Source organism: Stegastes partitus, unplaced genomic scaffold (genome assembly GCF_000690725.1).
Source record: "Stegastes partitus isolate 25-593 unplaced genomic scaffold, Stegastes_partitus-1.0.2 Scaffold77, whole genome shotgun sequence".
Taxonomy (NCBI): Eukaryota; Metazoa; Chordata; class Actinopteri; family Pomacentridae; genus Stegastes; species Stegastes partitus.
This window is the reverse complement of record NW_007577808.1, coordinates 441,547-469,178: the sequence shown is the minus strand read 5'-3', so window position 1 is coordinate 469,178 and position 27,632 is coordinate 441,547. Positions and strand designations below refer to the sequence as shown.

The window sequence follows — 27,632 nt, the reverse complement described above, 5'->3', positions numbered from 1 at the left end:
CCCTCTCCGTCACAGGGCGGGTTCACCGGATTCGCTCTGTTGTTTGAGTTTTAGGAACCTTGACCTTTGGTGGCCTCAGATAAGAGAATATTCAGGACACATTTTATTTACTCAATATCTCTTGCTGGGTATCTCTGCATTTTGACCCTCTTCGCTGTCTGCTGACAAACAATGAGACCTCTCAATCAATTTGAATGGTGAAGAGGATCCAGAATAGGTAATACAGCACCTTAAGGCTGCCATTAAACTTTGATGAGCATCTGCCTGGAATTTCTTTAGAGAGACGGTGGATCATAAAGGACCATGGGGACGCACTCCTGCCCATCTCTTTGGAGGAGCAGCTAATACAGGAATAGAAGAATGGTGAGTGATGTAGCTTCTGCTTTATGCCACCACTTTGTAATAAGTCTTCCTTCAGAGGGTTATAAGGTGTTAATAACGGCTTTATAACAGCTCAGTGAGGAGAACTGCTTTTAGGTTGATGTCAAATTATGAATTCTGCAGCTACTGATGTTAGCTACAGTCATTAGTAAAGGCTTCTCATGTCTTATAATGAGTTATTCACATATTTTAACATATTATTTTTGCCCATATGTGAGGACTGGATTGGTGTGTGCACATATTCTGGCACATATGTCGAGCAGTTCTCTCCTAGAATGTATATAGAGATGTTTTACACAGCGCGGAGGTGGTATCACTTCTTTTAGTCATAATATCAGATCATTTCTTGGCTCCGTTTCCTCTGGATGTGTCTAACATCCTCGTCTGTTATTCTTCCCAGTGAGTCATGCTTTGGTGCAGATGGACTGTCCTACTAGTTCTCTGCATCTGTCCTCTAGCCCGCCTCACGTCGTCTCCCTGTCCTCCTGGCTGCTGCTGCCTTCGACCAGGATTCTTGGTCTTATGCGAGTCACTGGGTCTGAGGTCCCTCCCTCGCTCCGTCCCTCTCACCACCTCGGTTCTGTCCGTGGCCAGGAACCAGCTCTGTAACGTGGACCACCTGCTCTGGCCCTTCTCCGGCCTGCAGGAGCTCAGCCTCAGTCAGAACCTGCTGGCCCGCTTCCCTCGAGGCCTTCCTCCCAGCCTGGAGTCGCTGCTGCTGCAAGAGAACCGCATCACCTACATCACCTCGGGCGCCCTGAGGCAGCTGGGGAACCTCACTCGCCTGGATTTAGAGGACAACCGCATCCGTGCCATCCAGCCGGGGGCCCTCCGGGGTCTGAACAAGCTGCAGGTCTTGAGGCTAAAAGGGAACAAGCTTACAAACCTCCCAGTCAACCTCCCCCCATCACTGACCTATTTAGATCTCTCCGAAAACTGCATCTCTGCCCTGGACTTGCCCTCGCTGTCCTCCCTGGTCAACCTGCAGGTGCTGAAGATCAACAGCAACTGCCTGCGCTCGGTCCCAGAGAGCGCCTTCGACAGCCTGCCGCGCCTCAGATCTGTGGACCTCACCGACAACCTGTGGGCGTGCGAGTGTGACATTTTGTACCTGTACCGCTGGCTGCTGAGCGGTAGACTGAAGATGGCCACGGACCTCGTGTGCACAGAGCCCGTCCACCTCGCTCAGCGTCTGCTTCTGAACCTCTCCGTCATGGCTATCTGTCCTCGAGTCCTGACGCCAAACGATCTTTACTCTGCACTGGAGAGAAAGCTGGCGGTGAAGCCAACGGCACAAAGCTCATACGGGGATTTGGGAGACTTGTTGCAGAAAATATCCAGACAAACCACTGTCGGGTTGGTCTCTGAAGTTCAAGATTTCCCCAAAACTCGTCTCCTACACTACTCATTAGAGACCCTTACCTACGAGGAGTGTTTATCCCTGAATAAAACTCAGTCAGTTAGTCCAGCACATTTAAAAACGACCACTTCTCTCCCTGAGGAGGATCAGAAGTGCAGAGAAAACATCACAGCTCGGTACGCTCAGAGCAACACAACCTCTGCTGAAGGGACACGATCTTTGCTTTCCACCAACAGAGATGGACTCTTGTCTACTCTCAACCCACAACCACTCAGTCAGCAGGACTCTGCGGTGATCATCGCTCTGCTCACAGCGTTGTGTGTTTTAGTAGCTCTCTTGATGGCGGCAGTGTTAGTTGTGCTGAAAAAGGTACTTTTGCGCCAGCAGAGGGTGGCTCCCCTTGAAGTAGGATCTGGTAGATAACACAAGCACAGACACCGAAGCTGTTGGTAATCATTTATTTCACAGTAAGCAATCCATTGACTGTATTGTTTTTGTATGTATCTGTTGACCTAACTGCATGTTCATGTTGAATTCTTCACGAGGGATTTTATACAATCAAGCCAAATAAAACCTCAAAGCCAAAAAAATATACAACAATCACCACACCTCCATCCCATTATTCCTGCTTTAAGATCTCCTTTATGTTCTGTGCATAAAATGACTGTAAATTAGGAAAAGTGTAAAGCTCCCGCACTTAAAACCAAGACCTGAAATGTCTCAAAAGATTCACCAAGAACTTTCCACTTCAAAATCAGCATCAATTCAACATTTCTAATCACCTCATGAGAAACAAATGAAAACATAAACACCATTAACGTCTGGCACTTTAAGAATATTGGAATCACTGCTTGAATCAAGGCACTGATCCCACAGCCACGGAGATCTATAACATGCCTAAAGCTCCCTGAACTCTCTGAAGGATGTAAGACCTGATGTAGCGTTACGGTAAGTCATCTTCCCCACAGCACTGCGCTGCTTTGAGACATGAGCTGGAGCCGATATATCAAGTTGAACACCCAATAGTGGATGAAACATATTAACTGCTGGCTTTGGCTCGTTCCTCCTTCTTGTCCTGTTGTTTAAGTCTGTAGTCTGACAGCGCTGCTTTTATGGCGTCTTCTGCGAGCACTGAAAGAAAACAAATGCAGGGGAGAGCATGAATTTCAATTTATTTGTATATTCAATTCAATTTTATTTGTATAGCGCATATTTACAACAACAAGTCATCTCATAGCGCTTAAATTTACCTGAATGAAAAGCTACATATACCAATGAGAAATGATAATCTTTTACTGTATATTTAATTTTTAATGAACCAACAATATGTATATTTATATAATACATTTCAGAAATAAAATACCTGACGAATCAATGCATTTCAGTCGACCTCACTAAATTTGCAGTACTGCCCGACAGTTAATCACACTCACAGGTGTTAAAGGAATCATTTTATTAACTATTCGTCAAAAATCTCAAAATAATTTTAACATTTAGACTGCATCACATCACCCACATGTAGGAATTGATAGTCTATCACTGGAAAAACCGGAACAAATGAGCTCGAAGCATGACAAATGCACATGTTTTGAAATAGGGATCAACTGTGTGTTATGTCAGACCTGAAGATGAAGATAATATGCATTAAATGTTATATGTTGAGAGCATGTGATATAGCTGGGGTCCTTCATAACTAGGCTTCCTCACTATTAATGATTACTAGAACTGAATCTCATCTGTAGACAAGCAGCCTGTCAGACGACGCTCTGGATCATTAAACAACAAAAGAGAGTTAATTTTGGAAATAAACTGCATTAATCTCTCCATAAAAGCTTCAGAAACCTGTAAAATCTATGCCAGGTATATTCTTCCTGTACCTTGCCACTCATCCGCATGCTTATTTAGGGTGCTGGATAACAGTATGTCTCCTTCAGTGAGCTAAAAGTACTTGAACTTACTGGAGCAGTGAAGCTTGACTGGAGGAAGGCAGAGTTCTTTGGCAATGTCTGTGTTCCTGATCTTCAAGGCGTCATCAACCTGCAGAGGTGAAAGCAGACGGATCAGATCCTCCACAAACAGAAAACAAAGCACAAATGTGTGACTCAGCTGCTGTACCAACTCACCGTCTTTCCCTTCACCCACTCTGTTGCTAGAGAGCTGGAGGCAATAGCTGATCCGCAGCCAAATGTTTTGAATTTAGCATCCACTATCTTTCCATTTTCATCCACCTCGATCTGGAGACGACAAGAGAGAAACGCTCAGTGATGCTATTCAGAGTCTTGACACCAGCATTGTCATGTTATCTCACATCCAGTTTACCTGTAGTTTCATTACATCTCCACAGGCTGGTGCACCCACCAACCCAGTCCCCACATTCTTGGAGTTTTTGTCCAGAGAGCCCACATTTCTGGGGTTTTCATAGTGGTCCACCACCTTCGAGAAAGACACAAACAGCTCATTATTTTTCCTTTTTCTTATACATAGTAGTAAATGTAGGTCGCTGCTGGCTGACTTAGCAACACAGACAGACAACACAACACGAACTCTACATAACTGAGGTGACTGAAGTTGATTAAAACTACAACGTTAAAGCATTTTCAGTCGCTCACCTTTTTGTGATACAAGCAGACAGCGGTCCGCTCCGGTGTGAACAACCTTCTGCTAAATAATAACAGCAAGGACGCGGACTTTCGTAAGCAGACGTTCGCCATGTTTCACTGCCGACGGTGAGCGGAAATCAACGAGTGAGCCCGAGTGAGGACGAACGGCTTTTTGTTGACAAACAGGTGAAAAAGAAGGTTTCCCCCGACGGAGGAGCCCCTACTAGCGGCTCACTGCGGCCTCTACACGCTGGCGGAGCGACGGTGAGTTCCGGGGACAGACTCCGCCTCTCGTCGTCCTGCTGGCTTGTTAGCTTGTTACCAGGCAGACAGCCTTTCCAACATGGCAGCGCCAAGCAACGCAGAGCAAACGCAGTTGCAAGACATGGAGGAGGAAGATGCGGGGATGGAGGAGAGGGAGATGGAGTCGGACGAGGGGGAGGAAGAGGGCATGGGGGTAGAAGATTCAGACGACGAGGAGGACGATTCGTCCGAGGACGAGAAGGAAAATGAAGCCGAAATCCAACGTTTGGAGGAGCAGGTGAGCAGCACCAACAGCCGAGCCAAGCTGGGTTAACTAACGTTAGCCGAGGAGCTAATGAGAATGAATGGGGGGTAAACACAGCCAGCTACAAGAAGTCAGCAGCTTTAGAAACGTGAGCTGCTCTGTCCGGACGTGGTTTAATGGAAACAGAAATGAATAAAGTGTTAGCTGCTGTTAACTAAAACAATTAAATGGACGTGTTTGTTACGACGTCATTCACACAGCTACCGTGATTAGCTGCCTGCTAATCTGTTATGCTAACGTCTCCTATCACACGCGCCTTTTTACTACCAGCCCGTGATTTCATCACAGCTCTGAGAGCAGGCAGAGAGAAAGTACACCAACTTTAACGACTGCAAACTGATAACTCTGTTTTATCGCGTCCCATAACATCGTCATGATTGAACTTGAACTAGTGATACAGTAGAAACTGTAACAGCAGAGACTAAAACAACTTGACAGCGTTCGTGCAGCCCCGCTATGTTACAGTCAGTTCCAGTTGATCAGATACACCTACGTACCAGCAGCACTGAGCCTGCTGCATGACTGTACCAGTCATCTCAGGAGCTGCTGTTTATAGTGCTGTTGCATTGTGTTGTGTTACATTCAGAGGTGTTTTTTTAATGATCAGCCTACTCTTTCTGTCTGACTTAAATGAAGGGACTAAAACATTAGAGATGAAGCACTATAAAGTACAGCTTCCAAGGTAACCTAAATGTTGAATCAACACTCCTCAAAAACCGTTTCAACAAAAAACCCACCCCCTGAATAATAGGACTCTTTTGTCTTAATAGTTCTATCACAGGTTACGTTACAGTTTAATTTGAAGCCAGAGTTATTGCTGTCTGGGGTATAAAGTCACTTTAATATTATGGTGATTGGATCAGATTATAACTTCAGGTCATTCTCTTTGGCAGTGGTACTAAATTGCTGGTTGATAAATACTGAAAACCTGGGAGGTGTTTAGGATATGTGAATTATTCAACATCTTCAACATCTCATTCCCCCTCTTTGTGCAATTTTTCAGCTGTCGATTAATGCTTTCGACTACAACTGCCATGTGGATCTTATCAAGCTACTTAAGCAGGAGGGAGAACTTTTCCGTCTGCGGAAGGCACGACAGAAGATGAGTGAACTGTTCCCGCTCACTGAAGGTTGGTTTTTGTCTCCTGCAGTTCAGGGGTCAGAGGAATCAGCAGCCCTGCATTGTTTCCCACTGAAACCATGTTTTGTTTGCTCCCGCAGAGATCTGGCTGGACTGGCTCAAGGATGAGATCCGTCTGAGCGAGGAGGAGCCGAACCGAGAGAAAGTATACGAGCTCTTTGAGAGAGCTGTGAAAGACTATATCTGTGAGTGCATCGCGCCATTATCACCACCTTGGATCTGACACTCTGTCATTACACGATCTTAACATTTACGTTTGTGCACAGGTCCAGATATCTGGCTCGAATATGCCCAGTACTCTATTGGTGGCATGGGCTCACCTGGTGGCATAGACAAGGTGAGAGCCATCTTTGAGAGAGCTGTGACAGCTGTGGGGCTTCATATGACCAAAGGACAGACGGTGTGGGAGGCATACAGGGAGTTTGAGAACGCCATTCTGTCCACAGTACAGGTTTGTGTTTCCATCACCAGGAGAGATCTGCTCAGCGGTCAGACATACACTCTGTTCTTTTGCTGTTTTAGTTCTCTACATATAGTTTTGGAATGACGCAGTTTGAAAAAACATATTAGAGAATGCAAGCTGGGCACTTGTTAGATTAAAATATTTTTTTTGCAGCATAATGTAGTTGCAGACAATTTAAGTCTGTCTTAATACCGTGTCAGAGCCTGATTTTGAATGTAAGACTTACTTAACTCAGAATAATTACAATTACTTAAAATGCTAAATTAAGTTCCTTTTGATGTTTGACTAAATGGGCACAATTTCAACACCATTTTTCTCTGCTGCCTCTCTTCTCAGCCGCCTCCTGGCAGGATTCCCAGCCGTGAGGAGCAGGAGCTGCTGAAGACTCAGCTTGAGCGAATCCATACACTGTTTCGCCGCCAGCTGGCCGTCCCCTTAATGGGTAAGAATGACGTCTCTTCTGTCCAGACGGGTTGCTATAAAACGGGCAGGATTCCTGTTGTGAGGGCCGTATGTCGTGGCCCACTTGAAAAACTGTGAATTACTCTATTAACAAAAAAGAAAAAAAAGATAACACTGCTTTTTTGGACAAGTTAAAGGTGGCAGGATGGTGATATGGCTTCTGAAACGCCATGCAGATTGAGAAGAAGAGCAGTCCTTGCCAGGCCCTGACATGCTTTCAGTTTGCTGCAGGAGGAGGCTAGAGATAGCCAGATGGTCTAGTAACATGTTTTTTTTAAATTCTGGACCATCCGTATAAAGACCAGTGGCATTTCTGTAATGCTCAAAACCCTTTTTTGTCGGAGCCTTTTCATTTGCTTGTTAAATATGAGACAAAGATGTTCATGGACACATTCCTGCAACTAAAAATTTATACTTCTCAATGTTAGCCTTTTATGCTAAGCTACTATATGTAGTGTGTCTATCTTTACTGAAAAGGTAAAAAGGGGAAGAAGTACATTTTGAGATAATTGTGCTCTCCTGTGTTGTAGACATGGAAGCCACGTATGCAGAGTACGAGGAATGGTCTGAACACGGGGTGGCTGAGACGGTCATACAACAGTACAAGAAGGCTTTGCAGCAGATGGAGAAGTGCAAATCTTTTGAAGAGTCACTGGTAACTTCTAACTTCTCATGGCCATTACAATTATAAATGCTTATTACTGTGCTATTACAGTTATAAATGCTTATTACTGTCTATTACAGTTATAAATGCTTATTACTGTGCTATTACAGTTGAAATTATGTCTAATTTTTGCAGTGAGTAACATCTGCCTGCTGTTGTCTTTGTTACAGCTGGTAGCAGAACCTCCAAAGTTGGCAGAGTATCAGTCTTACCTCGACTTTGAGCTAAAGGAGGGCGACCCTGCGCGGATCCAGATAACCTTCGAGCGGACTCTGGCAGAGAACTGCTTGGTACCAGACATGTGGGCAAAATACAATACCTATCTTGTAAGTATTATTCACTGTTTATGTCGTCTTTTAAAGGCTCCCAGTCGGACTGTAATGTTTGCTGTGTAGAATTGTGTCGCATTGCCTCCCAGATTGCTGTTTTTCAGCACCTAAAACTCGGCAACTCCATCATAACTAATCCAATTAAGTGGTTCTCTTTATTACATTGGATTTGCTTTTGAAAGTTTTTTTCTTTTTTGTCAAATTGGTTTATGTAGCCAAACCCAGTTTGGATTAAATGCACAGACATCTATTAGATATTAATGCAGTTGACAGTAATGAAGAATTATTTTTCTGCATATAAAAATGTGGTTGCTTATTAAAATATTTCATTAAATCTTCAGGAATGAATCTTTGCTGGGTTTCGATCGTTTAACCATTTTGTTACTTGCTTTCTCTGGGCTCTACAGGATCGTCAGCTGAAGATTAAAGACTTGGTGCTCTCCACTCATGATCGTGCCGTCAGGAACTGCCCCTGGACCATGGGTCTGTGGAAGAGCTACGTGCTCGCTCTGGAGAGACATGGATCTGACCATCAGACTGTATCAGGTAACAGCCAGAGCGCAGCATTAGGCTGTTCACACAACACCTCGGCTGCTTTTATTATTTAAGCATTTTGAAGTTCTTATGTACAGTCGTGACTCGATAATCCAAACCTTAACAATCTGAAAACCTTGCTATCCGACAGGATTTTAGGAAAAACTAACGGAACCCATTAAAAACAGCCTTAACAAACCGACAGCCTTGGATTTTGACTCCGATATGACATTTAATGTCACAAATAAGGATAACTGTGTATTATCTGACTTCACAATCCGACAGATTGGCTACGTTCAGACTGCAGGACTTAAAGCTCAATTCAGATTTTTTTGTGAAATCTGATTTTTTTGCAAGTTTGTTCTCATTTCCAATTAAATACGACTTGTATGTGGTCTGCTGTGTGAACTTCATACGACCCAAAAGTGTCCCGCATCAAGCATCAAGCCCTCCTTGTATCTCGACCTCCGTCTTGATAATCCGACAGCCTTGCTATCCAACATAAAAGAAGGTTTTACATTTAGTGTCAGATTATCGAGTCACGACTGTATTTTTTAAATTTTATTTTATTACTTATTTTTACAATTACTGTAATAGACTTGTGTATTTTGTTGCAGTGGGATATGAAAGATGAAAAAAAAAAAATAGAGAAATACTAGCGAGTGAAACTATCTCGATTCTTTCTCCAACACAGATGTTTTTGAGAAGGCGCTGAATGCTGGTTTCATTCAAGCGACAGATTATGTGGAAATTTGGCAGGCGTACCTGGACTACCTGAGGAGACGTGTAGATTTCAGTCGAGGTGAGAGCAGTGTTACTGTATTACAGAAACAAAGAATTCACGTCACTCTTTTGCTGATGGTTTCAAGTTTTTGTTTTTTGCAGAATCCAGCAAAGAGTTAGAGGAGTTGCGCGGAGCCTTCTCTCGATCTCTAGACTACATGAAGCAAGACGTTGAAGAAAGTAGGTGGATTTCACTGAGATTTATTTTAGTGGCGTTATTGATTCGGTTGTCTTGTTATTCACTGTTCTGTGTCTCTGTAGGGTTTGGTGAAAGTGGAGATCCTTCTTGTCTCATAATGCAGATCTGGGCAAGGATAGAGGTAAGCAGTGTTACTATGACAACCATTTTCTAGAGTTTGAGTGGTGTACGAGTATTGTTGAATCGTGGTAAGCATTTAACTGCAAAATTACCAAGGAATTGTGTGACAGGTCTGATGACCTTCGCTGTTTAAATTGAGTAAAGGCTTAATTCTATTCTTCTGCAATATACTACTGACATCCTTGAAGCATAATTAAATTGCTACTGAAAAAATCAATTGAGATGCAAGGTGAAGATGTGAAGGACCACAGATAGAACTGTGGTAGCAGCAGGTTTGTCAAACATGATGCAAGATCCATCCATTATCTATACACCGCTTAATCCTCACCAGGGTCACGGGGGGCTGGAGCCTGTCCCAGCTGATTTAGGAGGGGACACCCTGGACAGGTCACCAGTCTATCACAGGGCTACACTTAGAGATAGACAACCAAGCACACTCACATTCACACCTACGGACGATTTACAATCACCAATTGACCTCAATATGTTTGTAGACTGTGGGAGGAAGCCGGAGAACACGGAGAGAACCCACGCTGCATGGGGAGAACATGCAAACTCCACGCAGAAAGATCCCAGGTGTCCTCACCGGGACGCGAACTGGCGACCTTCCTGCTTGCTTGCTCACTATATTGAGGAAACACAGAAGCCACGTCTTTTACTCCGCTCTGTCCCCGACTACTGTAATTGGTTTAAATACATACAAACAACCCAGAGCGTTTTTTTCCCTCTGTAGCAGAATGATACTGAGGTGCAGCCAGACAATTATGTACGACAGAATGGACCGGCTAAGTGAGACTAATTGGATGTTAATGGCTTAATTGTGCCATTCAGTGCATCTGTTTCTCTCCTCATTTATTCAAGTTTTTCCCATAAATTTGTCACCCGTCTGCATGTAATATGGAGAGCACTTATCTCATATTTTCCTTTTCTTTCCACCATCAGGCCCTCCACTGCAAGAACATGCAAAAAGCCAGAGAACTGTGGGATAATATCATGACAAAGGGGAACGCCAAATTCGCCAACATGTGGCTGGAGTACTACAATCTTGAAAGGTTTGTGAGTCTAATGGGAAAACTGTTCATTGAAGTGAAGCGGTGATGCCTTTGTGACTAATCACAATTAATTTTTCAATTATCGTTACTATCCACAGGTCTTATGGAGACCCTATTCACTGTCGAAAAGCCCTCCACAGAGCAGTCCAGTGCACCTCAGACTACCCAGAGCATGTGTGTGAAGTCCTGCTCACGTTTGAGAGAGTAGAAGGTGAGCACCAACATAAAAATCCAAGTTAGCATAAAAATAAAGAAGCTTTTTAATGAATTCTAATATGTCTGTATTCTGTGTCTCACCTTCTAGGTTCTCTGGAGGACTGGGACGTAGCGGTGCAGAAGACAGAGACCCGGCTGAACAGGATTAACGAGCAACGAGCAAAAGTAGGGGCACATGTCAGCGCTGTGCCGGGCAGGTGTATCGTTTGGCGGCTTTTGGCTAATGTTACCATGTTCTGTCCATCTGTTAGGCGGCTGAGAAAGAAGCCAACCTGGCTCGCCAAGAGGAGGAGAGAGCCGAGCAGCGGCGGAAAGCCAAGTCTGACAAGAAGGCTCAGAAGAAGTTCCAGAAGGGAACTCGAGCTGGAGAGAAGAGGAAAGCAGACCAGGATGATTACCAGGATGAATGGAATGAAGACTCAGGTAGAGAGACTGCTTCGTCTGACTGATGCAACTTTTTTATTTTTAAGCAACATTAAATGTGATGTTACTCATTATGTGGTGTCTGATTTGTTTTGTTTCTCTGTGACATAACAAGCTCCGAAAAGGCACAGAGGAAACAGTGACCACACCACAGACGAGTACATGGAGACGGAGACCGGACTCTTTGGGAGGAACGCTCCACCCGGATACAAGCCGGCTCCACCTGGCAATAAGAAAGTGCAGCAGGGAGCAGCAGCTACTCCCCAGAGGCAGAATGACGACAAGCCAGAGCTTCGTAATGACAATACCAGCGTGTTCATCAGCAACCTGGCTTACACTTTGGAGGAGCCAGAGTCAAAGCTCAGGACACTGTTTGAGACCTGTGGCCCAATCAAAGAGATTCGCCCGGTCTTCAGCAATAAAGGAACCTTCAAAGGCTACTGCTATGTACAGTTTGAATCGCCAGTGTCGGTCCCTGAAGCTCTGAAGCTGGACAGACGGGAGGTGGAGGGCAGGCCCATGTTTGTGTCACCTTGTGTAGACAAAAACAAAAATCCTGACTTTAAGGTAAATTTCTTGTTTTTATTGTAGCTATTGTTTGTAAAAGGTCTTAAAATTACTGAGCCACTTTCCTCTAAAAGCAGTAGAAGGTAATGGATTCTCTTAATTCTTAAACAGCTTTTGTGTCCTTGAACTTAAAAGTAATTAAATATAAATTAGTCTTTTTTAATTGTTTAACCCGTCTGTTGACTTAGTGCCACTTTCCCCGGTCTGGATTGCTTTAATTTAATTGCATCAATGAGAATTATTGTTATGTGCTGCTGAGAGGTAGTGAAAAAATGTGATAATCAATAATCTAAGTTGATGGTGCGTCTGCTAGTTTTTGTTCCAACTTAGCTGATACGACTGAAAACAGGTGTTCAGGGTTCCCTATAAAAGCCCAGAGTATGAGGAAATAAAGTTATATCTTCACATTCATTTTTCTTTTTTTCCTTTCTAGGTGTTTAAATACAACACATCACTGGAGAAACACAAAATCTTCATCTCCGGACTGCCGTTCTCATGCACTAAAGAGCAACTGGAGGAAATCTGCAAAAGCCACGGCACCATCAGAGAGGTTCGTCTGGTCACGTATCGCTCAGGAAAACCCAAGGTGAGGCTTAACGAGGACGACGGCATCCAGATGTTTGGCTAAAAATACTCGTCTTGTGTTGGCGAGTAATTACTACCTTTGACCCTCCAGCAGCTGAGCGGAGTCGAGGTGTAGCATCTGTTGTTAACCCTCTCTCGCTGTGTGCCCCTGCAGGGTCTGGCGTATGTTGAGTTTGCAGATGAAACGCAGGCCTCTCAGGCAGTGGTGAGAATGGACGGCATGGATGTGGAGGGCAACAAGATCACTGTTGCTATAAGCAACCCTCCTCGCAGAAACGTGGATAAACCCGGTTCCAGCAGGCCCATGGGCGACATGATGCCTCGCCAGGTCTATGGATCGTAAGTTTGCCGACACATTTCTCCGCCATGACAGTAAATGTTTGCACGTGTACTTTTGTCTGTGGAGATTCTCAGCCATCCAGGTCATGGTTGTTCTGGTAGAGTAATCGTGGACTTGCTTGAGTTCCTTGAAGACGTCTCACCTCTCATCCAAGAGGCTTCATCAGTTCTGACTGACTAGTTGGGAGATCCACATACTTGTATCCTAAAGGAGCCATTAACACCTGAGTTTCGGTTTCAGTTGGGGGGTTGTTGCTCCTCCCCCTCGTTATGTGAGTCATTAGTGCTCCTCCTGCCACAAAGGGGTTCGTTAGGGTCTTTTGTGGCCGGGTATGAATGTGGTTTCATCTTCCTAGGGAGAGTTCTTAGGACTGAGTTGTAAACAGGTGAGAGGTGATGCCTCAGACCTCCACCTCTGTTAAGTGATGGTCCTTCCAGTTTTAGGAAGCCTCTTGAATGAGAGGTGAAACGTCTTCAAGGAACTCAAGCAAGTCCAGTTGCTATGATTAATCTACCAGAACACATGTACTTTTGCAAATGTTCAAATGATTTTCAATACATTAACATGAGTGTAAATCAGAGTTGTTGTTTTTTTTTTTCTTTCTCCAGGAGAGGTAGAGGACGGACCGGGCTCTCTTTACTCCCCCGTTCCCTTCACCGACAAAGTGCGCCCGCAAGCAAAGTGGAGAACGGGACGGCAGCTGAGCGAGTGACAGACAGCGGCGCGGCCAACGCAGCCGGAGAGCCCAAACCTTTGTCAAATTCAGACTTTGCCAGGATGCTTCTCAACAAGTGAGAAGACGAAGCAAGAGGATTATGACCGCCTTCACACTGAAAGCCATCTTGTGTCCTTACAAATTAGTGTCGGTGATTCTTCTGTCAATCGGTTACCTGATGTCCCTTTAATCTCAAGTCATGCTCGTCATCATCCGTTCTGCGAGATTTTGCCTTAATCGCCGCGCTCCCATCACAAACCCCCCTTTTCAACCCAGATTTTTTTTTTTTTAACCAGTGAGCCAGATTGTTTTTGTTGGGTGTGTTTGAAGGTGGCTGCCAGGCTATTTTATAAAAAAAAAAAGAAAAACCGTGTATCATATTTGTGTGTAAATATACTGTATCTAAAATTGTAAGCCTCATGTTTCAAGGTCTCTCTTTTTTTTTTGTTGTGCTCCGTTTGAGGGATCCGACAGAAGTATATGTGAGAGTATTTTTTTAAATGTTCAAAACAGCCAAACTTGTGAATGTTGTTTTAAAAAGGGTTTATGCAAAAGTTCCAATATGGTGTAATATAGTCGGTGTGTGTACATACGTTTGGACGTGCTGGTGATGAAGAGACGTTCTGCAGATGTTTTTAGGGGAAACTAGGACTTTTGTTATGTAACTTATTTTGACCTCTGAGGACACAGCTAACGAGACTGGCTGTGTTTGTTTTGTTTCTGACTGTATAGTGACTAATTCATTATTTTTTGCATCATACCATCCCTGAGTTACCATCCGCTATTAATCATCGGTATTACGACGCCGCGGAGAACCCCTAAAGGTTCCATCAAATCAGTTAACCAGCTTCTTCTCTGAGGGTTTTATAATATAAAGGCTGCCCTCTGTTCACGTCACACTGCTCACGCTTGAGTTGTAGTGTTTACAGACCTGCTCTAATTATACTGTCTTATGATTTATCTGATTTCGTGCATCACTTGTAACTCTTCCCTGTCTGTTCAGGGGAAGAACATCCGTAATCAAGTTAGTCACGTTTGAGCCGTCGGTCTGATTTATGTGCTGTGGACTGAAAACGAGATTCAGAGGGAAATGAACCATTCTCGCTTCACCGTGTGAAATTTGAAGGCAAGCAGGATGCTGGTGATGCTGAAAAATTGCATCTAATTGGCTGCTTTGGTGGCTGGAAAGACACCTGACTAATGTGTTTGTGTGGTAGTTTGGTTTATAGCCAGTGTTTTCAACCGTTTAAATCTTTAACTTGATAAGTCGTTGGCCCAGAAGTCTGGAGCTCCAATTATTTTGAGGGAAAAATCGTCAAATGGGAGAATAGTTTTCATTTTCTTATTGAATGTATTTTGGTTTTAGACGATTAACACAACATTTAATGACAAGCAGTCTTTGATTCTCAACCAATTAATTAAGAAAATGATATATATACATAAGCTAGTGATTACCTGCAACAGTCCAGAGAAAACATGAGTTAGTTTAAGGCGTCAAAAGTAGAACAGAACCATCAGTGTGCTGTCGAAGAACCCACGGATCATTATGAGCAAGTGTGGTTCGGACATGTTCGTCTTCATGCAGTTGGTTTCACCCTTTTAGTGAACTTGTGTTAGATGCTCTTCTCAGTATGCTACAAAAAAAACAAAAGGCTTATTTACAGATATTTAGATATATCATCTACTTATTATTTAGGTCCGCAGCTCCTTTGACACAATAGAAGAGAATCTATGCAGTTATTTCATGTTAAGGATCCACAAGTTGTCCACCAGTCCTCGTGTCTCGTTTGGAATATTATCGATTCTGTTCGTGTACATAATGTTCAGTATTTCAAGAAGGTCACCATAGTTTGTAATAAATATGAATCAAAATTTTCAAAACAGATTAAAAAAACAAGCTGTATGTACTGCTCTCACCACAGTGGCCTAATCTTAAAAAGAAAAAAAAATCGAAACATGTTGGTCGGTAGAAGTCACCTTCTGTTTAATGTCCAATACTAAACAAGTTGTATTGTGTGCATTGCTGTTGTTTTGTATTATTTCTATAGTCAATGTTTTAAATCTGGAATAGAGGTAAATAATTAAAGGCTTTTCTTTTTTCCCAAGTAGTATTTATTTTCCTGCGTTTTCAATTATCTACCCTTGTATTTTTGGGTCCTGTAAAAAAAAAAAGTAAAAAATAAAGTCATGTCATGTTTTTTGCTTTGTTACTTGGTCTAAAACTTGTTTTAATAAAGTCACGTAAATCATCTTTGATCCCAGTATGACGCTCTGCTTGGTTCATTCTAAAATAAAACAACTCTGCTCATAATGAACGGTAACAGCACGCTTACTTTTATTTGAAAATAAATACATGAAAGTGCTTTGCAGTGTTGTTTGACATCATCTTTATCCATAGATAATAAACTAAACGTTCACAAACTGTACACATCTGCAGTGGAAACCGCAACTCAAGCTCAAACAACTTGTTTTTTCTTCACCTCAGCAGTAGTCACATTTCAGATTGTAGATTCTGAGATAAATTAGAACGCCTCAACTCTTGAATACGGTTAAACGTGGAAAAATGTTTTGTTTTTTTAATTGTACAGAAAATGTGTTTGTATGAAAGCAAACCTAAACACAACAAAACCATTTCAGTTCAACATTCTGCAGCAGTTTGCAGTTACAGCAGCTATTGAACTCAAACTCAGACAAGGTGGGATATGACCAAGAGATGATGTGATGCAACACACTGTATGATGGGATTGTTATTAGTAGATTAATCGACATCTATTCCTGCATGCTGGTGCCTCGTGCTCCCTTTTTCCTCCCATCCCCAGCTCAGTTATGGACTGGGATGGTCTGTTTGCAGTCGGGACAGGCCTGGTCCTGGCCAGCTCCTGGCAGCCCCACAGCGTGCTCTGTTGTAGAAATCAACAGAGTGTCCAATGTTATTTCTGTACATTTGGCAATAAAGCGGATGAAGGGCCGAACGTCACCCTCGTTGGCCGTGTCTAGAGCTGCGTAATATTCAGCCCTTTGTTCTTTCCGGATAGTAATCGGCGGGTATCTCGCCTGCATGAGCACAAGGTTCATGAGCAGCCGCGATGTGCGTCCGTTGCCGTCCACAAACGGGTGCACGTACACCAGCTTGTAGTGAGCGAGAGCCGCGTACTCCACAGGGTGCAGCTGCAGGGCGTCATCGGAGTTGAGCCACTGAACCAGCTCCTGCATGAGTCGCTGCAGGTCCTGAGGGTGGGGTGGGATGTGGTGGCCCACAAACACCTGGTTGGTTCTCAGCCTCCCTCCCTCCACAGGGTCCACGTAGCCGAGCACCCGCCGGTGAATCTCCAGGATGTCGTTGACGGTCATGGCTCCTGATCTGGACAGCAGCGTGGTGTTGATGTACTTCATGGCTGCGTCCACACCGATGGCCTCGTTCTGCTCCTGAAGGCTCTTCCCAGGAACGGCATAGCGCGTCTCAATGATGTGGCGAATCTCCGACAGAGTGAGCGTGCTGCCTTCAATGGCCACCGTGTGGTAGATGTGGTGGTAGTAGGTTTCCTCCATCACTCGGCGAAGTGCGGAGTTGCCTTTAGGAATGGACATGAGCCGCTGCACTTTACTGTCAATGATGCTAAAATAACGCTGGTCAATCTCTTCCACCAGGGGAAGAGTTCGGTCTCGGCTGACCAGAGCTCTCTCGTTACACGGCGAGATGGCCAAGGCCTTGGTGTAGAGGTGGTCGGCCTGGACCACGTCCTTCTCCTCCTCCAGAATGGTCCCCAGCTCTGTCAGGGCATCCACAAAGTCTGGGTTCATGCTGAGCGCATGAACCAGCAGCTTGTGAGCCTTCTCTCTTTTCCCAAGTTTCTTCATCTCCAGAGCCTGCTGCAGCGCCGCTTTGGCCTCCAGCTCCATCTCTGCACACAGGATGAACAGCATCAGCAATGTGGAGGTCATAACACAGCAGGTACTTTAAACAACAGAAATGGGCAAGATTGAAAATAAATTATGACCCCAGAGGACTTTCTACTAGTGGCTACGACACTAAACATATGAATGCAGCAAGCAAATGGTCTTTGTTTCTTCTCTAGACTGACATGTCCAACAAGGGCTTCCAAAATGTCCGCCCACTTGACCAAGCCTTTCACAAAGAGTGGGACAACATCCCACAAGCCAGCACTGACATTTCACATGTGTTACTCATTACTGACATGTGATTTCTGGTCACTCTCGATCTGCTGATTATTATTTCCAGTGTAGCGAGTACTTGTTTGTTTGATGACATCCATTCTGCTGTAGAGATGCTGCGTAGTGCAACAACAGTTTTTTAATTCTATGTTAAAAAGAATGGATGGATTTTAATTAAAAAGTACATGCTGCGTTTATGTTTTTGTCCAGAGTGTATGGATAGAATCGCCTGTAGGTTTATGCTGACAAACTGACATTTTCAAGAACTTCAGACATAAATCAGGAAAATCATATTTGATATCCCACCATAGGATCACTGTAGCTGAAAATGGCTTATATTAGAGTTATATTCACTATCAACTAATCTGTAGCTTATTTGGAGGTTGTGATGAGTGAATTTCTCTATAAAATGTCAGAAAATGGTGTGAAAATGGCCATCACAATGTCTCCAGGAGCTTTAGTTGACATTTTCAAACTGTTGCCGGTCAGTAATCACAAAATATTTTAAAAAAAAAAAAAAAAAAATGTCTCCAGGAGCTTTAGTTGACATTTTCAAACTGTTGCCGGTCAGTAATCACAAAATATTTTAAAAAAAAAGAAATATTAAGATGCAAAGAACTGTACATAGAAAGCGTTTTCCCCTTTCAAAGTGATTTAAAGGACAATTAAGTCATTCTTAAGATTCTACAGAGGCACAGTCGTCCTCATGTGGTTTTGAAGCGACATCTCATTAATCTTCTTTAACATATGGCACTAATTTCTTGTTTGTACCTTTGCTCGGTTTGGACCTCTGAGGCAGCAGATCAAGGGCAGTGAAGGGGACCGTGAGGCTGGTGGACTGCACAGCTGGAGGCTGCTGTGAGCCCCCCCACAGCTGGCAGCGGAGCTGAGCGATGCCCTTCAGGGAGGCACAGCACCGGTCCTCCACCCCGACCAGGGGCATCAGGAGGGCCACCAGCGAGCCGAGGGCGACGCACAGCAGCGGGCCCCATCCTCCCAGGACACGGCCGCTGGTGTAGCGCCACACCGTCACAGCAGACATGTTGATCCCTGGTTAAATCCTCCATCTTCTGCTGAGGAGACCCACATCGTCTACTTCCACCCCAGCTTGGAGAGCCGGAGGGCGGCTGACTGGAGGGAAAACACGGTCGGTGTGTCAACCGGCAGATGACAACACAACTCAAGTAGGTACACAACTTTTACCGCTCGGACCTCAGTTATTTTGGTCAAATTAACTTCCGGTACATCTACGTGACTCTAAGGTAAAGCTTTAAAATACGAACTAAATGAACCACCCGACCACAGCTGACTTATCGGCGTCGGCACAGTTGTGTACAAAACATACACATCATCTACTTCCTCGAGGCTCGACGTGTGAATATGCTGGAATGTGATTGGTCAGCGGGCTATTGTAGGGCGATGCTGATTGGCTAAAAGTGCAGCCATACAACGATATGTTCGTAACTGCTTCTGCTTGGCTGATAGTGTGGAGCGTTCATCCCTCAGTTTAACCTGACAGGCGCAATGTGCGTCTGGAACAACAGCAGAGTAACATCATGTACCAAGTAGAAAAGTGTCCAAAAACAATTTAATTTGACACAAACACAGATTAATTACGAAGTGATAAACATATTCCTGTGTATAAATGCTGTTTTATTGAAAGATGCATCCATCCTAACAGTACTGAGATGTATTAGTTACTAATCTCTAAGATCTCAGCCTAGTTCTAAGAGTGAACTTGACTCCACTACATCAGATTGTGCACCTTTATGCTGATGGTGTAATTTTGTTCTGTAATATGCTTCCTGTACTTTCTGCTGTCCACCAGGACTGCTTTGCTCTGTTAGACGTTACACTCAGTAGGCATAGGTTAGTTCTGGGTGTAGATGGGACCGAATACATGATCTTTCTCAGCGGCAAAAATATTTCTTAGTTAGGTCATCTTTTTCGTGAATGGTACAAATATCAAAATTTAAATATCATTTGTCCACACTGGTGAGCAAACCACAGGACTAACAATAGAGGAATAAAATATGTTTTCCTATGCATTGTAGAAAAACACTTTTCTGTTAGAAAATGATGACATTTTATGTACATATCGGTGTTAATTACTCTGCATTAAGATTGATTACTGCTGATAGTTACAGGCCCATCACTATGAGCTGTGTGCTCAGGTAAACCTGTTTTGGAAGCATGAGGGGGACTTACACGACATTAGGCAGCTGGTTTTAATGTGGTGTCTAATCGGTTGATGTGCAATGCAGGCTTTAACTCTCCACAACAAACTTTTGCAAGTTGCCTTGAGTGAGGACTGGCCTCCAAACTAGCGGTGATGACATAAATCATGCTGTCAAGATTCTGGGTGAGAAATTTCCTCTTTCAGAAGATTAACCTGGAAACAATTTTCTGGTGTCAAACTCTGGATATTATTCTGCAGAGTGAAGCTCAAACAGTAAGACATTTTTGAGTATAGTGCTGCTTGAACTGTTTCATTTAGGTTTTTATGAGTGTGTTGTATTCACTTCTGTTTATTTCTTTAGTTTTCTATTCTCAGCTTGTATGGCTACTTTTCAAAAATATTTCCTGACTATCTCACACATCTGCAATGCTTTAAGTTGTCGAGGTTGTGGAATGTTGTCCCCGGCCTTTTTCAGGACTGAACCCTCTTGACAAACACCTCCATCCACACTGCAAATTGTCTGTTGTTCCATGTTGTGTTAACTGATTTCTAAGATGCCAAATGGTAAAGTTGTGGACATTCAAGAGCCTGACCCCAGCACTAAAAGACATTCCAGCATCTAACATAAAAACAGTCTGACTTTTTCTTGTCATTGGTAGCATTTGAATAAACACACATTTTAAGGTGTCCTGTTATAGTCACTGGTCAGAAGAGTGTCTGTGTGCAGGTCACACTACCTGATCGTTGTCCTTCAAAGCCACATCTGACTACAGTGTGGATTAATTCTAGAATTTGTCACCAGTTGAACAGCTTAAAAACTTTAACCTTTTCTAACCAGAACAACACAAAAGAGATTTTTTTTACTTTTTCTCTTAGTCAAAAAACACCATCTACATGCTCTGTTTGTATTTTTGTTCAGTGCCATTTGTAGTAAATAGCTACAAATCCAGCCTGATCTCATATTTTAGGCCTGATATTTACTTTAACCCCACAGTTTTTGTAGGTTCAGCCACTGAATTTACAATGTCAGCCACAAACTAGTATGATGCTACTTGGCACAGGAGGCCACTTTCAGTAGCACAACCTGTGACCACAAAGTGAGATTAATTATAGAAAACAAATAGATCAATATTTGATTTGGCGTTTCACAGGGTTCTCGTCATACATTATTAGAGTAAAATCCATCTGCTTTGCTCTGAGTTGTCCTTCTTCTGCCATTTTAATGCACATACAGTAACAAACAGAGGAGGGCAGCATTGCTCTGTTATGCAAACATCCCAGTCATAGTCAAACACTCTGTATCCTCTGAAGACTGCAGCAGCACTGTTGGCCTCAAAATCAGTCTGATCAAGATTTAGGCTTAAAACATCCAGTTTTTGAATACAACAAAACTGAGATTATTTTTGTATGTAGCAAGTAATAACCTTTTTATATTGATCTGTTTCTATCTATTTCATGTCACCAGTATTTTGCAGGTTTTATGTATTTAATTAAAAGCTTTATACTTCAGTGTCGGTCATTTCACCACAGTGGAATTGGCTTTATAGAACTAACCACCAGCTGTGGACAGCCCGAGGTGATGAGGATTGATTCCTGGCTGTATGCCAAAGCCAACAGTGGACATATCTTCAGCAGATGGACATGGCGGGCTATCGGCTCCAAATAGCTTATATTCACACGCAGCCTGTAAGTCTGCAGCGACACACTGTCACCACAGATTTTGTAGGGAAAGTTATGAATGAAGGACCGTGTGGGCGACGCTGTGTGGCGTTAGAGATTCAGTATGTCTGTCTGAAGTGTAAGATTTAGAATTCATCTACTCGCTGTACTCACAGTGAGCTCTGGAGCTGCACACTAACACCATTTACCACTACTGAGTCTGTTCTGACCCTCAGCAATTTCACCTTGGAGGATAATGGAGCTGCCTGTTTGAGAGTGCTTGAGCTGCAAATTTCTTCACTCCTGTTATTCATGCACACATCGAAAAGCAACGATGAATCGGTGACAAATTGTAGTGGCCAAGAGTATATTTACTAAGAGGGTGCAAGGAAGGAAGGAAGGAAGGAAGGAAGGAAGGAAGGAAGGAAGGAAGGAAGGAAACATGAGGAAATATTTAATCTGCATGCTGGCAATGATTAACTGTGATGGGCGAAGAGACAGCTGCTGCCTGTGGGATACAGGCTCTACATTTTGTGTATCAAGGCCTCAAATCACACACAGTGCTGTATAATTTTGTCACTGCACCAAGACATTTTATTGCCAGTATTCGGTATAGAGGCAGATTTCCCTCCATAATGCATGAAACTGTAGCACCTGAAGGGTCACAACAAGAATTTGCACAGCCCTGCAAGTACTTTCACCTATTACAACGAGTGTGTCACATCCAGAATCATGACAACTAAAGCACAGCGTTGGCTGCAGTCATTATCACAGTCACAGCTCGTCCCAATCAGCCTTGGCAGCAGTCAGTGAGGGAGTTGAGTGAACTAGTTCCTGTGGCAATCTATCTAGCTGCAGTGAATGCTGCTGAGCAGCCTCATGCAGCTGAGAGAGCACTCACTGTCACTGTAGCTGCCTGCTACATAATACATAACACTGTATCATAATACAGCTCAGTCTTTTCTTTCTGGATCAGAGAGAGTGCAAAGACTATTATCAGATAATACAAAATTAGCTCAGAAAAAAATCCACTTGACTCTTCAGCACCTCCGTGTGTGTACATGTGTGGGGGGCTCCTGTTTTACAACATCTGTGAATGAGTTGCATCTGGTAATTCGCACAAATCTCTGTGTTTTCTCACCTGTTTTCTTGCTGTTTTTTGGGGGGCGTTTTTTGGAGGTCCAATCTACTGCTGGTCTTTCTGTGTCTGCCTGTGCACCTTCTGTCATCAGTCACAAGTCCTCGGTTTTTGAACTTTCATGATAAAACCAAGTATGGCAGATGGAAGATTGGGTTTTTATTGTTCTGATGAATAGACTGGCCCTCTGTGTGAAAAACTGGAATTACTGCCTGATGTTTGCCTCCACCAACCAGAGAAGTTATAGGTTACATTTATGTCTGTTCAAACTCTTAAGATATGTGTGGGGAGGAGTTTAAAGGGATTTAAGTGGTGGGCACCCAAAATCAGTGTCACTGAATCAGTATCCAACCAAATGCGAAATATGGTCACAATCTCCCTCCATGTTCCTGAGTGGTGGTGTTGACCAAAAAGGTGGTTTTGCAAAACATTATCATGTTGTAGCAAAGCTGACCTTTGACCTTTTGGTTATGAAAAGTCATCACTTCATTATTTTATCACAGTATTTCTGTGAAAATTTGTTTGAATTCTTGAGTTAATGCCAAAAAAACATTTTTTTAACGTTTCATTTTTAGGTCCAAAGTGGACGTTTTTGTAACATTTGAGGAAGTTCAGTGTTGAGGAGACTTCATGTTCTGAGATGGACGGACGTACAGACGGAAGGCTGTCGCCCGCGCAGAGGCTTAAAAACAATGCTTGACCTTTTTCTCTGAGTTCACTTTATCTCAGAATCAGAATCAGGAAAAACTTTATTTATCCCCGAGGGGCAATTATGAAGGCTGTAAAGTAAACAGACATCCCACACTGAACATAAATAAGATGAAGATGGTTAAAACGGCATTAAAATGTATTTAGTTTAAAAATGTGCAAAACATTAGAACAGCTGCACATTGTAAGTAAGTAATGACAAAAAATAACAATAATGATAAAAATAAATAGTGACACATAATCAGTATGTCTGGTTAAAGAGGCACGCGGCCACTGGGACAAAGGTTACATCCTCCTACTCGTTCTACAACCTGGACAGTGTAGATGTCGCCCAGAGGAGGCCACTGAAAAACAGGAAAGACAATATGTTTAGGGCCATCTTCCTGCAGATCTACTGCTGTGTCTGGTGTTTTCTGTCAAACTGACTTTGTGATTAGTTTTTTAGTTTAGTTATATAGTTCCTTTAAAGTGAAATTTACCCTTTTTAATGGTTTGATTTCCAGAATAGCGTAATTTTAAGTAGACTGAGGCATCAGTTTTGCTCCACTCTTGGATTTTCTTATCTGGCTGCAGCTCCCTTGTGTACAACACAGACGAGCATCAAAGCAGCGACACCTTGGCCACTTTTCCATTGGGGGCTTCGCTACAATCAAGTTTAGAGTCTGCTTTAGTTCAAAAGCAAGAACAAATATGGCAGAGTGAGCAACTGATGAAAGAGAAATGATGGCATGAGATGAATGGCCCTCGGGTCATGTTGCGGACTCATTCTTTGCCCATCTGGCATTCGCTCACATGAGCTGAAACCCCCTCAGCTGTGGAAACAGATAAAACCACACAAGTCTGCAGTTAAAGTCATTGATGAGTGCTAATTCTGTTATTAAATGCCTCATGTCACTTCGGGGATTATTATCAGAATGGAACAGTTTCATGAAAAGTTAGACGTCTGTTATCTTCGGCGCATTCCTGCAGCATGCTTTTATCTCCTGTGTCAGAGTTGTTCAATGACTGTGATGCATGGAACATAAATTACAAGCTTCTCATTAATCTCTATGGGGAAAAAAACCCCTGGTGTTTAGTAAATATTTCCATATTTTGTAAAGAAATGCATCAGGATGCTTTTCGCACCAGCTGATATGTTAAGTTGAAGCACACTCCAGAGATGACCTGTCACAGACTATTAAAATAACACCCTGTCTTTTCACTGCTTGCTGGAACTGTGCTTCAAGAGGGAGAAAATCCATCTGCCCACCTGGAAAAAAAAGGAGACCTGTCAGGTCAGGAATTAAATCCCTCTGGCACAGACACTTTGCCTCCTCCCCTACCAGCTCGCACTTCTCCATCCAGTCTCTGTGGAGCCGTCAGTCTGCTCGCCTTTCTGCCTGAGACGAGGCTTTGTTCTGGGTGACAGAGCCGGGTGTCGGAGATAGAGAATCTCGTTAGACAGTCGCAGGGAGAGCGATGGTGGCTCCCTTTACACTCTCTGAGAGTGGATGGTTCAGCAGGCAGAGATGAGGGGGACTCAAAATGGAAGACAGAGTGAAGGAGAGCTGCACTCAGAGCAACAACTGCCCTCAACTGTCAGCATCCAAAGTACTGAACTCACCGGAGGGTCTGCTGCAAAATGCAAGATCTGCACTCTCATTGGCAGAATGACAAGCGCTGCTACAAGATGATCTGGGAGGTCAGAGTGTCTCTTTGTCCTCCGGTGACAAGAGCAGAGGACAGAGGATTGTCTTTGGCTGCCCTCGGCCCGTGAGATCAATAAAATCAGTTTACATGTCCTCGACTTCACTATTTGAAACTGTTTCTTTTGGTGGCGCTACACTGTAAAAACATATATTTTTTTAAATGTTAAAAAACAAGTACAAAGATGGAAATATTACAGCTTCTGTGGCATCAAAAAATGCTGTTAAAAACAAAGCAAACAGAAAATGAGTATCTTACGAAATTACAGTAAATTTCCATAATTAAAATTTTTTCTAGCCTTAATTTTACATGAAATCAGATGTGTGTTTTGGCTTTATAATCTTAAATTGATTGATATTATTATATTATTATACGTGTGTGAACAATGACATTACCTTTAATATATAATACAGATGATGTAATCAATGATGTTAATAAATGTCATCTAACTAAACATCTTTCTCAGACTTTACCTCATGACAAACACACACTGCAGAACACACTCAGCACAAATGTTTTTGTAACGTTTTATAATATGATTTGCTCAATGCTGAGTATGTAAAATGCATTTTGTCCAAAGCACTAATTACAAACACTACCATGTAATTTATATTCACTAACTACATTTCTAACAGACTACAAGTAATCTGACCCAACTCTGTTTGTACAATAACATCGTAAAGAAAAGTAAAAAACTAATATCGCTTCTTTATGTTACCCTTTAAAACAACCTCTTTAGCTGCTTCTCAAAGCCAGGTTCAAAGCTTTTACCGGTAAGATCCTTGAGATAAAAATGATTGCAGACTATTCCACTGAGATGGCTCCAGATGTAATTAATTTAACTGGCCATTGGATGAGGGAGTGTAATGTGACATGTGGTTGAAGCTGCATTGTTCATGTGACATCTTGGCAGTCTGATTCATCCACAAGTAATAAAGGTTTGTACTTAAAGTAAACGTCAACATATGCAGAACATAAATTTGAGAAAAGAAAACACATTTTACGACTCCCTTTATAAAGTCCAGACGCTGCAATCTGCGGGTTCTTTGTCCTCCTTGGAGTCCCCTTCAGTTCACAAGCTAAATGAATGGACTGTAACATGAAACATTTCGCTTTGTTCATGCAAAACTTTTAGATAAATATGAATATTATTAGGGGCTGCAAGGTGGAGCGGTGGTTAGCATCGTTGCCTTGTAGCAAGAAGGTCGCTGGTTCACGTCACGGTGAGGGCACCCAGGTGTTGCTTAGAGTTTGCATGTTCTCTCCGTGCAGAGTTCTGTCCGGGTTCTCTGATTTCCTGCCACACGGTCCAAAAACATACTGAGGTTAGTTGGTGGTTCTAAATTGTCCGTAGATGTGAATGTGAGTGTTCTTGTTTGTCTCCCTGTGATAGACTGGTGACCTGTCCAGGGTGTCCTCTGCCTTCACCCTGAGTCAGCTGGGATAGACTCCAGCCCCCCTAGTGAGGATTAAGCGGTGTATAGATAATGGATGGATGCTGTGCGGTAGTTCAGGAACACGTTTTGGACACTTTGGATGAATATGCCTGAATTTACAAAAAGATCAACACCCGTACATAAAAAGACACCAACACAGGAGCCAGGCGAATTAATTTTGCTCAATGCTTGTTCTGCAAATACATCGCCAGTGAGGAGCGTGGATGGTTTTTGCTCAGGACTTCTCGCCTAAAGCCTGGAGAGAGACGTGATTTATTCAGCTCATGCTCCTCTTTGTCTGCCTTCCTTCTCGTTGCCACAAAGCCGCCTCACAAAGAAACAGAATGATTGAATGAACTGCCGTGTTTGCCTGTTTGTCAGTAGCTTATACCCTCACATTACAGTCGCTCTCTCTCAGGCCCGCTCTCATGTGCCAGCATGTCACGTCCTGCAGGCTGGTCACCGGCTTGAGAGCCTCAGCAGTGCCAACAGGTGAGTAAATGATCTGCTGGAAAGACAGGAGACAGAAATAATTGGGTTTCAACTAAGGGGCAGCCGTATCCAAGGACCTCCCTGAGGCGCTTCTTGCTGTTTCACTTATTATCGTACTTCCTTACTAGCCTGTGCTGCTCAGAGGAGTGGGTGTGCAGGCCGCCAGCTCTGTCAAACGCATGCAGAGATGACTCAGGAAGCGTGAGCAGCTCATTATTTTCTTCACCCACCAAAAGATGACTGGCTGGTGACTTTATTTGGTTTCTTTGGTAACGTGCAGAGGTGTACAAAAATAAAATTAGAGCACCCTATAACATGATTAAATATAACACAATACCACTGGATGACAATGTTCCCTCCCCTCAAAGTGCTTTCCTTTAGCCATTTCTCTAACTTGGTTATGAGATGTTGCAAATGGAGACTGAGGATTTTCTGGCCAACAAAACAGATCACACTGTCTGAGTGGAACTGCTCTCACGGTCCCAGTTTGGATTGCTTTTTTATGGGTCTGTCTTCAGTCAACCATTAGCTGCATGTCTACTGTACATAGATCAGTCAGAGTGCTATATACACAGCAGGAATGTTTAAAATAAATCCACATGTAGGTGTGGATTTGAGGCACCTGTGGTTTGTTTGATTTTTGGATACATGTTGTTTGG

General features: G+C 43.2%; 4 protein-coding genes across 5 annotated transcripts; 2 read left to right on the top strand and 2 right to left on the bottom strand.

Moving 5' to 3' along the window:
- The first annotated feature begins 787 nt into the window (after window positions 1–787).
- On the top strand, window positions 788–2,164 carry tmem119a (transmembrane protein 119a). Its single transcript, XM_008276612.1, has one exon. The coding sequence runs from the start codon at window positions 788–790 to the stop codon at window positions 2,162–2,164; it is 1,377 nt and encodes a 458-aa protein (XP_008274834.1).
- A 20-nt stretch (window positions 2,165–2,184) lies between these two features.
- iscua (iron-sulfur cluster assembly enzyme a) lies at window positions 2,185–23,070 on the bottom strand. 2 transcript variants are annotated; one of them, XM_008276573.1, is made up of 6 exons: window positions 23,059–23,070; window positions 4,351–4,458; window positions 4,061–4,174; window positions 3,865–3,975; window positions 3,700–3,778; window positions 2,185–2,872 (listed from the first exon to the last, which is right to left on the bottom strand). In XM_008276573.1, the coding sequence occupies exons 2-6, from the start codon at window positions 4,450–4,452 to the stop codon at window positions 2,781–2,783; spliced, it is 498 nt and encodes a 165-aa protein (XP_008274795.1). In that variant the 5' UTR covers window positions 4,453–4,458; window positions 23,059–23,070; the 3' UTR covers window positions 2,185–2,780. The 2 variants fall into 2 exon arrangements, with proteins under 2 accessions (XP_008274795.1, XP_008274793.1); XM_008276571.1 differs by lacking the exon at window positions 23,059–23,070 and having other exon boundaries at window positions 4,351–4,518.
- Window positions 4,685–15,753, top strand: sart3 (spliceosome associated factor 3, U4/U6 recycling protein). Its single transcript, XM_008276574.1, has 19 exons — window positions 4,685–4,882; window positions 5,913–6,039; window positions 6,131–6,235; window positions 6,317–6,501; window positions 6,850–6,955; window positions 7,506–7,630; window positions 7,810–7,965; window positions 8,376–8,514; window positions 9,197–9,304; window positions 9,388–9,465; window positions 9,547–9,605; window positions 10,547–10,656; window positions 10,755–10,867; window positions 10,961–11,037; window positions 11,124–11,295; window positions 11,411–11,862; window positions 12,296–12,448; window positions 12,602–12,786; window positions 13,396–15,753. Exons 1-19 carry the CDS (start codon window positions 4,685–4,687, stop codon window positions 13,580–13,582), a joined length of 2,835 nt encoding a protein of 944 aa, XP_008274796.1. The 3' UTR covers window positions 13,583–15,753.
- ficd (FIC domain protein adenylyltransferase) lies at window positions 15,808–19,001 on the bottom strand. The gene is made up of 2 exons (XM_008276575.1): window positions 18,447–19,001; window positions 15,808–17,404 (listed from the first exon to the last, which is right to left on the bottom strand). The coding sequence occupies exons 1-2, from the start codon at window positions 18,715–18,717 to the stop codon at window positions 16,323–16,325; spliced, it is 1,353 nt and encodes a 450-aa protein (XP_008274797.1). The 5' UTR covers window positions 18,718–19,001; the 3' UTR covers window positions 15,808–16,322.
- Window positions 23,071–27,632: the final 4,562 nt, after the last annotated feature.

What these genes read in the sequence shown, in the direction of transcription:
- tmem119a (XM_008276612.1), top strand. Translation starts at nt 788, where the DNA reads ATGCTTTGGTGCAGATGGACTGTCCTACTAGTTCTCTGCATCTGTCCT.
- iscua (XM_008276573.1), bottom strand. Translation starts at nt 4,452, where the DNA reads ATGGCGAACGTCTGCTTACGAAAGTCCGCGTCCTTGCTGTTATTATTT. An exon ending in TCTGCTTGTATCACAAAAAG is followed by an intron (nt 4,175 to 4,350) that starts GTGAGCGACTGA and finishes TCTTTCTCGAAG; the next exon opens with GTGGTGGACCACTATGAAAA. An exon ending in GAGATGTAATGAAACTACAG is followed by an intron (nt 3,976 to 4,060) that starts GTAAACTGGATG and finishes TGTCGTCTCCAG; the next exon opens with ATCGAGGTGGATGAAAATGG.
- sart3 (XM_008276574.1), top strand. Translation starts at nt 4,685, where the DNA reads ATGGCAGCGCCAAGCAACGCAGAGCAAACGCAGTTGCAAGACATGGAG. An exon ending in GAAGCAAGACGTTGAAGAAA is followed by an intron (nt 9,466 to 9,546) that starts GTAGGTGGATTT and finishes GTGTCTCTGTAG; the next exon opens with GGTTTGGTGAAAGTGGAGAT. An exon ending in AGATCTGGGCAAGGATAGAG is followed by an intron (nt 9,606 to 10,546) that starts GTAAGCAGTGTT and finishes TTCCACCATCAG; the next exon opens with GCCCTCCACTGCAAGAACAT.
- ficd (XM_008276575.1), bottom strand. Translation starts at nt 18,717, where the DNA reads ATGTCTGCTGTGACGGTGTGGCGCTACACCAGCGGCCGTGTCCTGGGA. An exon ending in GAGGTCCAAACCGAGCAAAG is followed by an intron (nt 17,405 to 18,446) that starts GTACAAACAAGA and finishes TCCTGTGTGCAG; the next exon opens with AGATGGAGCTGGAGGCCAAA.